The 12,347-nt window shown below is 38.8% G+C and overlaps 1 protein-coding gene across 1 annotated transcript in view; it reads right to left on the bottom strand.

Moving 5' to 3' along the window:
* DPY19L1 (dpy-19 like C-mannosyltransferase 1) overlaps nt 1-12,347 on the bottom strand; it is a gene marked incomplete at its 5' end in the record, with an annotated part of 77,637 nt that overhangs the window by 16,091 nt on the left and 49,199 nt on the right. The window contains 4 exons of the mRNA XM_029918387.1: nt 41-90; nt 2,002-2,073; nt 6,488-6,589; nt 12,012-12,092. Of these exons, the coding sequence (XP_029774247.1) occupies nt 41-90; nt 2,002-2,073; nt 6,488-6,589; nt 12,012-12,092 (305 nt within the window). The remainder of the gene's footprint in view (nt 1-40; nt 91-2,001; nt 2,074-6,487; nt 6,590-12,011; nt 12,093-12,347) is intronic.

The raw sequence follows: 12,347 nt of genomic DNA, 5'->3' as shown, positions 1-12,347 counted from the left end.
TCAATAGATAATGTAACAAAATGATTAATAGCATATTTACCTCATTTGTGTCTGTGGTTTAGTTAAGACACCCCACATGTCACTAATAATCTGCAAATAGATTTTTTTTAACACTTAAGAGCTGTTTTGGGAAAAACAAAATTGTAACTAAAGTATCTTCTAAATTTTCAAACTCTACTTACAAATATAAGAAGTACAGGGATAAGAGATGACTCAGGAAATGATCATTACAACAATATAATCTTACATTTGTACAGTACTTGATCATATCTAATACCTAACAACGCTGTTCAAATAGATTTTCTTATCCTCATTTCGTACATGAGCAACGGGCTCAGATGGATTAGATGATCTCCCAGAAGGCAGACAACAACTAGGAAGCATTAATAGGTCATGGAACCTGACCTTCTGGCTTCCAGTCCGCTTTCAGTGAACTCCACATGCCAAGGTCACTGGCAATGCCTCTCCTTAATCATGCACAACTGGCTCTGAGACTGATAAGCACAAGTAACTAAACACTGGGTGTGCACGGTTAGCAGTCACCAGAAGGTCATCTAATCTGAAACCTATCCCCAGCATGGATGTCCTCTTTGACATTGCTGACACGTTTTAATCCAGCTCTAGGAAGAACCACCCAACTGCTGCTTGAATCTGCATTTCCCTAGTCAGTCCAGATCCATTCTGGTCCAAAGTCCAACCTCCTACGACTGGCCATAATTCTAAGAAGCCAAAATGAATGCAATCTTATTTCCAAGGGGCAGACTTTTAAATACTTGAAAATAATCATCCTTTGTCCATCTGAATCTTTCTTTTTTAAATCAAACACCTCAGCCTTTTTTAACCTGACGTAACTGCTTTCATCATCTCTAGCCATCCAGGTTACTGCCTTTTTAATGCATTCCGGATTGCCAACATTGGTACTTTCTGATTGCCTACTAGGTGCACACCTACACAAGTATGCAAAAGTGCAACGGAAGCACAGAGCCTGGCATATAGCAGAAACTCATTAGATTTGGGAAGTTTGTGCAACTGCAAAGCTGAATACTACATTACACCCAAGGAAGGGGGAAGGTGCAGAGTCTGATTCTTGTTCTTTCCTAGCTTTTTAATGGGCATAATGTAAGGCTGGTAACAACCTCTTTATTCTTCTAATTCTGCATCTGTCAAAATGGGGGCAATAATATCTGTGTACCCTACAGAGCTGTCAAGCAGGTGAAATAACACATGTGACAGGGCTGGGGAGAGTACAAATATATAACGTGAACAATAATCATAGGACAGAATGTTCTACAAATATACGGCATTCTGCTAACCCAGAAATCGCTAACTACAAATCAGAAAACTTTTAGGGTCTATCACGTGTTTTTTGATTATAGATTACTTTTTATTTACTCTCTTAAAACACTTGCAGTTACAGAATTTACCAACTCTCATAAGAAAAAAGAGAGTATCACACTTGTTCTTTGCTAAAGATTGGAACTTCCCTGGCCTGATTTAAATCTGGGCTTAGAATTTCATTATCAAGGCCAAGTTGGAAGTCTAACAATTTTAACGACACTGTTAATATTCTATTTTTTTCCTCTTGATCAATAATAATAAACTCAATTCAGGAGTTAGTGAGCACTGCACAAATGACTTAGAAAGGCATATATTAACTATTTTATGGAAATGTAACACAAAGTTAAAAATCAGTCAGTAGTAATTTACAAAGACAAAAATAACTGTATCTGGGTCAATATGGTCTCTTTGATCACGTCTTTCAAAATACATGATCATCAAAACCGGAGCCGTCCTTTTCCTATGTCTACTTTATGCAGACACAATATTTTTAAGGCTTATAATGTTCATCAAGGGCTATTAGTAAGAAGATACAGAATACGTTTCAACATTAAACATTAAAGTACTGTGTCACATTAACATGTAACCTAGTATGCCTAACTACTGATGCAGAAACAAGAAAGTGTTCTATTATAAGAAAGAGCTCTTAAGTAACTGACATACCTTTCTAGCGATTGCAATAAACACAACCAGAACAACGGGAAGCAGCAGCGTCTTTGTGTACCTCAAAGGCGTCTACAATTCAAAGAGATGCTTTGTTAGAGGAAAATATTTTCAGACAAAATTTCAAATAATAAACAGTGAATTTTTAAAAGCATAAGTAGAGAAGCATGAGCATCCATCCAATAGACCCACTGACTCCCATCATAAAAATAAAGGTGCATTTCCATAGAAACAAACATCCCCAAAATGCTGAGTTGAAAACACAAACACTTGTCAGTATCCAATGTGACTAGAAGATTACTGTGCACTTTTTGTACACAACTTTTCCAGCTAGACCGCTCAACTTAACATTCACCTAAGGTCAGCACGACTCCTTTGAACAGCATGAGCATTTCCTGTACATTTGGTGAGGGATGAAAATCGTAACCATGATCCCAGGATACACACACACACACACACACACACAATAATGCCTAATGTTTATGAGAGAAATAAAAACATTTTTGCATTTCCTTTTTTTAAAACATTTTTTAAAATGTTTTATTTTTGAGAGAGAAAGAGATAAGAGTATAAGTGGAGGAGGGGCAGAGAGAGAGGGAGACACAGAATCCAAAGCAGGCTCCAGGCGCTGAGCTGTCAGCACAGAGCCAGATGCAGGGCTCAAACTCCCAAGCCGTGAGATCACGACCTGAGCCAAAGTCAGACACTTAACCGAATGAGCCACCCAGGAGCCCCTTTTGCATTTTCTTAGTAACAGATAAAAAGCTAAAAAAATATCTAATAACAAAACCTAACACATTGCAATCCTATATATGTTTCAGTAATTTGAAGTCATACTTTTAAACAATTCTGGGACTGAAATTTCTAAATTGCAATTGATTTGCTTACCACCAACGGTACCTTCACAAAAGTAATATTATATTATTGAGTTAAATAATGTACATCTTCCCAAATATGTTTATCAAGAGAAATGTAGCCTTAATCATATTATTAAAAACACTGGTACATTTTAATTCTACAAAGTAGTATTTTCTGATTTTCCCTCTCATTAGTCCAAGTTTCTCACTTGTTATTCTGTATTAGACAAGTAATTTTGATAATTTATTAAGCCAAAATGCATACTTCATAGTTACAAGTCCCATTAAGAGGAGATTTTTTTATGGTTTTATTTTACTATTTACAAGCATTTGCATAATACTTAATATTTTAAAATATATATATATTTCTAATTTGTAAATTTTAAATTACATCTTTGCTTAGACCTATGTCTAGGCAAAGATCATATAACCCAAACTACTGTATCATTTAAAATTTAGACATTTGCTATTAACAATGAACAATCAATGTAAGAAAAGCTGTGAAATATAGGTGTTTACCCTAAAAAGGCAATATGTCAAAATTGCATTAAAAGTATTTAACAGTTTAACAAAGAATTCAAACAATTTTAAAAACACATCCTAAAACTTTATTTTGAAAGTATTTTTTAGGGGCTCCTGGCTGGTTCAGGCAGTTAAATGTCTGACTCTTGATTTTGACTCAGGTCATGACCTCACAGTTCATGAGTTTGGACCCCTTGTCAGGCTCCACACTGACAACACGGAGCCTGTTTGGGATTCTCTCTCTCTCCCTCTCAAAATAAATAAATAAACATTAAAAAAAGGAAAGATACATGAGCCAAAGATTTTGTATCTAGCCAGAACCTCACATGTGAAAGGCACTGACAGAATACGTGACCATGTAAAAATCAGGGATTACTGCCCCGATGGCCCTTCCTGAGGAATCCGCTGGGGAGCAAGCTCCACACAACAGAGAAATGGCAGGAGAGGCTTCGATGGCAGAACACGCAGTGTTAAAAACACCAACCTACAGAACTACGACAAGGACTAGGACATAACGGTGACAGAACAGCACGAGTGGTTACATGTGCAGGTAATTACAGTACAATGGATCTCTTAAAATGAGGTCAGAGGGGAGAGCACATGGGAAGTAAAATAATGTCACTGATTACAGTATTACAGTAGAAATAGGGGGAGTAGAGAAGGGGCAAGAAAAAGCTCCGTTCAGCATAACTCTCAGTAGGAAACCAACAGAAAGGACTGGCGTGAATATACGCAAGTACTAATATAAAGGAAACAAAATGACTCAACTTCCTCAATACCAAAAGGTCCCCCAGAGTGTGTGCACAAGAACAAATGCAAGGAAAACAAACGACACAGGGAGAGAGGTACATACGTGTGTACATGCTTGTGTGCAATATTAGAGTTACAAGTTCTTTCAATATTTCTATGAACTGTTGGATTTGTTTTAAGCATAAAAGTTGTATATGCCCATTTAGTAAAAAGTAAAAAAATGCAGGAAAAATAAAGAAGACAACCAATTTAGGGAGTGCCTGGGTGGCTCAGTCAGTTAAGCGTCCGACTCTTGATCTCAGCGCAAGTCATGATCTCACGATTCATAAGTTTGAGCCCCGCATCAGGCTTTGTGCTGGTAGTGTGGAGCCTGCTTGGGATCCTCTCTCTCCCTCTCTCTCTGCCTCCCTTCCTCCCTCAAAATAAACAAAGAAATAAATAAAAAGGAGACAACCAATTTCACATTTTAATCAGTTATCAGCATTTCCTCCTCAGCGGGTTGTCTGTTCACACCCTTCACCTATTACTGTTGGGAGTGGGGATGTAGTCTTTGTGATGGGGAAGGGTAAGAGTCCTCGGTAAATTTTTTTTAATGTTTATTTATTTTGAGAGCGGGCAGAGGGGCAGAGAGAGTGGAGAGAGAGAATCCCAAGCAGGCTCTGCGCTCGGTGCCCCAGCTCAGAGCCTGATGCAGTACAACAGATCTCACCAAGCACGAGACCGTGCCCGGAGCTGGAGTCAAGAGCTGGATGCTTAACTGACTGAGTCCCCCGGGCACCCCAAGTCCTCTGCAATGTTTTATTGATTTGGACAATCTCCTATCTATACTCACTACCTTAATCCCTAGTTTCACTTATTTATGGCAAAAATCATCCCACTTAGTCATCTGCAGTATTTAATGTCAGATGTTTTTAAGTCACATGCAGACAAATCTATTAATCATTCTCATATGCGTTGTGTTAAACTGTTCCCTTTTCTCCACCGCCTGAGCGCATCAAACCATGGACGCACTCTCCGAACTGGCACAGGACTCTGTCTCTATGGCACATTCCCTGGGAAGATAACTATGGAGATGAGGAATGGCAGGCTGGAAATAGGTCTGCTATTGTCTTCAAATTAACTGAAGCCATGCTGTGCCTCAATAAGGAATTTCTTTTACCACCTACCTGATGGTTCTCACTCTCAGGAGAGCGGCATGTGTGCCCTACATAATGTCAGAGGACTTCCACCAAGTCCTCACGCTCTGCTGGCATTCACCCTCTATTTCTTTTACCACTTGCCTGAAGGAGTCTTGAGCCGCTGTGAACACACAGTTTAATGTCCTCCTTGGTTTCTTTCAGTAGGCTCGCTACTTTTATTAGTGTACTTTTTATTAGCCATTCTGTGTTGACACATCCCAGAATCTGGGAATGCAGACTGGGGGGCACCGGAGTGAAGGGCACACTGGCAGGCCAGGCTCCATTAAGATGTCTGGCTGAAAAGACTCCGCAGGGGGCACCATCACCCACTGGTCTAACTCAGGACACAGAGGGAAGCCAGCAGGGAGCAGGAGGAAAGTGAAAGTGCCAACAAAGTACTGTTGACCAGTGTCATACATGCAGACTCATAGCTTTGAAGGAAAATGTTTCACAAATAGTAAAATACCGTAGTAAATTGGGGCCTCATGGGTGGTGTTAAAAAAGATACATATATGCGTGTTTGTTGAACCAAACCAGGTCACTGATTACTGCAAAATAACGTTTTATTAAAAATATCATTAAAATGCCAAAGTACCTTCCTCTGTATCTCATTTGGCCCTCATAATATCTTTTTGCAGCACACTACTAGCAACTAGTAAGCTACGAGAAACAAAATGAGAGTTGTGTGTTCAAGAACATTGAATAGCACTGCAGACTCCCATCTCACAATCCACCACACTACTGCCTGATTTCCTTTTAAATGGCTGAATACAGTTTGAGAAGGAAAAATACTGTTGGAATGAAAAAACTTGTACTCAATGGTATTTCAAAGCAATGAGATTATTCCAACAAACAACCACTCGATGAATGGAAATTTAAGAGCCTGGGAGTGTCACTGAATGAATGCTCCCTGAAAAGAGGCATCTTGAAATGCCTCTGTGTTTACTCATCCAAAAAACTAGTCTGAATGCATGCTTCTAAAGTATCAAAATGAGGAAAGACCATACATGTCGGGGGGCTATACTAATGTAAGTAGGAACACCTTCCTGAAAGCCAACAGTTTCCTTTTCCTTCCAAGTGCGGTAACAGCACAGAGGAAGAGTGAGATAACAGGAGCGCCCTTTATGAACAATGAGGGGACCAGAACCTGGGGAAGGGACACCAGAAACCCCATCTTACCTCCTTTTCCATAAAGTCAAACTCTGCTGCACAGGTGTACAATAAAGTATCAAAATCCTTGTAACTGAAGAATTTTGATGTTAATAAGTTGCCAATATGAGCCTAGGAAGGAATAAAGTGAGGTACCATTAGATTCCACCATACAGTGTAATAATGCATTTTAATCTTAATAGCATCAAAAACTAGCATTCACTACATTGTCGAGCTCACTGTTCCCATGCCAGGCTTGCTTCTGTTAAAGAGCTGCAACTTCATGGGTCTCCCTTACTGTGCTGACAAATGATAACTCCAACACCCTGCCTTCCACAATCCATCATCAACATACAAAGCTTTCATCCTTAGGGTTCCGTGTTCAGTGTGCTAAACCTGATGAAATACACTACGCATCTCCTTTTCTGGAGCCTTCTAGGAAGAGCAGGCTTGGTAACACAGACATCTTTCGATTATCATAAAGGACAAAGTGCAACAGAGTGAAGGAAAAGGAGGTAACATTCATTCTGATTTTTGAGAAGGGGGTTGAAAAGACTCTTTGAAAGGGGTACCTGAGTGGCTCTGTCAGTTAGACTTTTGATTTCAGCTCAGGTCGTGATCTCACAGTTTGTGAGCTCAAGCCCCATGTTGGGCTCTGTGCTGATGGTTGGAGCCTCCTTGAGATTCTCTCTCTCTCTCTCTCTCTCTCTCTCTCTCTCTCGCTCTCTCTCTCTCTCTCTCAAAATAAATAAATAAACTTTAAATATGGTCAGTCCTTGGAATAAAATCCACTTCTGAATGATGATCAACTACCTGTGTAATTCTTTACGTTAGCAGTGTTCTCAACTACATCCTCTCATCTACTTCCCATAAAAGCCACGCAAGGAAGGTGGAATTATTTGCATTTAAAAATGAGAAAACATTGGCTAAATTTTCAATTCATTATTTTCTAAAAGATAAAGAACCAAAGAAGAGGGAGAAATTACACAAAGCAACCCATAGCTAAGATCCTAAATGAGACCTACATGACGTGGGAAGATTGGAGGAGAGAAGCTAATTAAGGGGTGGTGCAAATGTGTAGAAGAATTCCAAAATACTCTATTTTTTAAATATTTTACTTAGTTTTGAGAGAGAGAGAGAGAGACAGTGTGAGCAGGGGAGGGTCAGAGAGAGAGAGGGAGACGCAGAATCAGAAGACAGGCTTCAAGCTAGCTGTCAGCACAGAGCCTGACGCAGGGCTTGAACCCACAAACCGTGAGATCATGACCTGAGCCAAAGTCGGAGCCTTAACTGACTGAGCCGCCCAGGTCCCCCTCCAAAGTACTCTATTTTATTTATGCTGATAAGTTTAAGAAATCAACAGGGAGAACATACAGTGCCTTTAACAGCATAAGAAATCTAATGAAAAAGAGAAAAAATCTAAAAAGCAAGTAAAGTAGTTAGAAACTCTCAAATACAATGGAAGAAATAAGTCCCAATATATTGGTATCATGAACATTTGTGCAGTTAACAGGATAGATTCAAAGGTAGCAAGAGCTGAAAAGAATGTAGGAAGAAATAGGTAAATCGACAGTGTTCATTGGCAATGTTAAATATTTTTCACTAAAACAGAAAGGGCAGACAAATGTTAACATAACACCTGAATAATAATATGCTCATGGAGAATACAAACCTCACATGTTACCACTGAACATAGTAAAAATTTTTTAAATATTCACATACCATACCACAATACATTTGAAAGAATTCATATAATACAAATTATTTTTTTCTAATCATAATTGCAATAAAATTAGAAAAAGACTAGCTAGAAATGGCTTTAAAAATCATTTGGCTAGAAGCTAACATAATTAACACAAAACTTAATAACCTTCAGGATAAAAAGAAAAATGCTACATAATTTGTAAGACATACAAAAAGTACTACTTACAGGGAAACGTATAGCTTTAAATGCATTTATCAGAAAATAAGAGAGGTTGAAAACAAAAGAGCCAAGCACTTTCCCTCAAGCATTAGAAAAAGCTACAGAACAAGCACAAAGAAATAAGAAATGAGGATGACAGAATTTGTTGACAAAGAGAAATCCAACAAAACCAGAGGACTCAAAAAAAGGTGATCCTTTAAAAATATTAATTCAGTAAATAGAAAACAGAAAAAACAGCACACCCAAAAAAACCCCCTCAAAAACCAGCTCTTTATAGGAGACTAATACAATATTGATTCTGAATCCAAACAAGAAGAATAAAAGAATGTAAGATCATTTCATATACATGCAAAAATTCTTACAAGAATTTTCACTAATTGAATCCTATAATAATTTTTTAAATTTTTTAACATTTTTATTTATTATTTTTGAGAGAGAGAGAGAGAGAGCACAAGCAGGGGAGGGACAGAGAGAGGGACACACAGAATCCAAAGCAGGCTTCAGGCTCTGAGCTGTTAGCAAAGAGCCTGATGCAGGGCTTGAACTCATAGTGAGGTCATGACTTGAGCCAAAGTCAGACATTTTAAATAACTGAGCCACCCAGGTGCCTCAGACTAAAATAATAAAAAAAAAAAAAGATCCATTTGATGATACATATGAATGGATAAGTTTTCTCTAAAGACATAAACCACCAAAGACATAAACTTCCTCAAAAGAATGGATTTGTAGTAGAAAATTCTCTCATGAAGAAAAGTCCAGGCCCTGCAGGATTCACTGTCAAATTCTACCAAACACTGTAGGCAAAGAAATAATATCAATTCTACATAAATTCTCTTTGAAATAGAGAAGCTAGCATTATCTTGAAACTGATGCCAGACAAAACACATTGGAAGAAAATAAAACTTCAGACTAACCTCTCTTGTAAATATTGACAAAAATCCTTAAAAATATTAACAACCAAATCCTAATGCAATATACAGAAAGAATACTATATTGTGAGCAAGTAAAGTTATCCAAAAAATACAAGACTGGATGAACGCTTAAGAATCAATGGAAATGAGTACTTCCTGTGGCAGAGAAGTTGACAAATCTCTTCGCCCAACAACAACAATAAAATTGGACTGAACTGTCAAAAACAACCATGTCAGGTTCTAGAAATTGACCATAAGGAAAGCAAACTGAGAAGCACCGGTTCACACAAGGGCTGATGAACTCGGAGTGGAAATAGCAGGTGTCTGTGGCATTCTTGTCTGGGCTGGCCCATCTGCCATCAGATCAGTGCCACCCCAGCTTGGTGGGACCAACAGTCCCAGAGGGTGGTGCTGGCCGTGAATCAGGGCAGAACCTCTGCTAGGAGAGAGTGCTGACCTGTTTGGGGGCAGGCAGCAAGATGCTCATGCTCAGAGACACTGTGACTAAAAGTATCCAGGGCAGGAAATGAAAGGGGAAAGCTCACAGCTTTGCCAGCCTAATACTGCATTACTCATGCAGGGAACAGCAGACTGGAAGACTACCTAGAATTTTAAAAAAGATTCTGGAAATGAGGAAACCAATGAGGCAGTAAAGAAGTTTGCCCAGGGGACTACAAAGCTGCACACACGGGCGGGGGGATCCTTGAGCCCAAGCTCTCCACACATCTGACTGACTGGGAAGCGGTATGCAGATGCACGGAAGATCCAAGGCATGGAAGACAGGAAAAGATGGCCAGACTTGATGCTCGAATGAGAGTTAACAAAGCAGGCCCGCCTGCTCTCCTTTGAAAAACCTGCTTGGAACTTAGACTTCAGACGGCTCTTTCCACCCTACGTGAGAATGAACAGTGGCTCACTGTGCCTAAATTGTACAAACCCTGGCGTGTGCTCAGCACCTACGTTCCTTCTGGGAGTCTGGAACTTTGAATTGTGTCAGGCAGAGGGTGCCTGTTACCAGCCCCCAGTGAAAACTGTGTGTCACTGAGTACCAAGCTTCCCTGGGAGACAACCTCAGGCTTCTACCAAGGAGAGTGTGACAGGATGTACTGAGAAATTGGCTCCTAAAGAGCAGACGAGTGTCTAATTATCTTAATAGAAAACGGTGAGTGAAAGTGCTTCTTGAGAGCTATGGGACCTTGCCATTCTCTTCCTCTGACCGGTGTCAAATTCAGAATTTATGAGCTGATGTCCTTGATCAGCATTACAGATTCCTAGAAATATTAAAGTTGCACTTAAATTACTTCTGATTTGGAAATAACTGTGGTTTGGTCCTGCTACATCAGGCTGTGACAGAAATGACAACATCTCTGTAACTGGAATCAATACCTTGACTGGTGTGGTCTTCTCCCAGGGAGGAATGATTCCATTCACCTAGGACTTGAGCTGTTTCCCCTCCTGCTCATTCTCTGCTGTCCCCCCTGACTCAATCACCTGTTAGCTCTCCTCTTCACAGTTGACTTCAGGCAGGAGCCTTCCCCTCTCCTCCCGTGTCTGCAGCTCTCTGTGCTTGTTTTGTTAACATAGCCTTCATCACATTGCATTATGGTTGCTAGAAATTGTTCCTATCTCACACTAGACCATGTCTTACACAGTTTTGTGTTCCTAGGATGCATTCTACTGCCAGGCACAAAGAAGACACATATTGAATGAATTAATAGGTAATTTTGGACTTCAGATTTATACTTTAAAAAGTCTTTCCATAGGCTGCAGATCACCCACTGAACCCAATTGCTTTCAATCTTTTTTAAACCAAAAATTCCCTTGTCCTAATGAAAAGCTATATAATTATCCAATGGAAAGAAATTAAAGCTAAACTGCCATGGGGGGGGGGGGGACTTCCAGGAGAGCTGGGAAGTAGGCGGAGCTCACAGAAGAGTCCTTGGAAGTCTCAGGGCCTCACAAGACCCAGCTTCAAAACCACAGCTTTAATCTATTATGGACGGAGGAAAGACAGCCCGTTAACATAAAATACAAGAAAACAAGTTTTGGTTTACTTTACTCTTTCTGTGTTGATTGCCGTGTTGCTTCTATTTAAATTAACGTGTTTACTAAAACACCAAATAGGTAAAGAACCACTATGGATAGGAAGAATCCTTAAAGTTATAAAGCAGATTTCCATCCTACCTAGGTACCAAAACAGACCAAACAACAAAAACCCTTTCCTTAATAAGACTAGCTTGGATTAAATTACCTATAAAGGCTTATAAATCAATCTTTCACAAGCACTGACCAAGAAACCTGGAATGGGGGGAATGAGATAATACAGTCTATAGCTTCAGAAGCTCTGAATTCAGATGGCAAATTGATGTGTTACCAAGAGGAATTATGAAGAAAAAAGAGAAAAATGACTGTATGGACCTTAACATTTGAGCTTAGATCTCTAGGGCTTTCTTGCTTTAAAATCTTAAAATCTTTGTGATAAAGAATGGCTGATTAAAAACTAAAATAACAGAATTGTGTCAAGAAATTAATATTGGAGAATAGAGACTATATACAGAGTCACATTTACTTTCTATTATAGTAAATAGATAAAATAGTAAGTAAATAGACTTCATATTAGAATTTGGCTTAAATACTGGTATTTTAATAATGCAAGTGATTCATTCTTAGCCTGTTTGATTCTTTTAAAGTCTTTTGAGTTTAACAAAAATGCACTTACATCATCTGCAATGCCAAATATTTTAGATGTCAAATATTTAAGTATGACAGTTCCAAATAACCAAAAACATCCTTGGATAACCTACAAAAGAGAAACAAAACAAAACAAAAATAAATTGATGCTTCTGATAGCCATTCCTTAGATGTACCAGAGGAAGAAAACTATAAATGCCTTAATCACATGTGAAATAACTATCTCCGTATCTAAAATAAATGCTAAAAAATGCAGCTTAAAGAATGCTACTCCAAAATCAAGGGAGCTATCAACAAAAATAAAAACACATACATACAATATTATCAAAATTATAATAGTTAGAAGAGATTTATATAAAATTAC

Source organism: Suricata suricatta, chromosome 2 (genome assembly GCF_006229205.1).
Source record: "Suricata suricatta isolate VVHF042 chromosome 2, meerkat_22Aug2017_6uvM2_HiC, whole genome shotgun sequence".
In the NCBI taxonomy this organism is placed as follows: Eukaryota; Metazoa; Chordata; class Mammalia; order Carnivora; family Herpestidae; genus Suricata; species Suricata suricatta.
The sequence above is the reverse complement of the archived record's forward strand: the minus strand, read 5'-3'. Positions and strand labels throughout refer to the sequence as shown.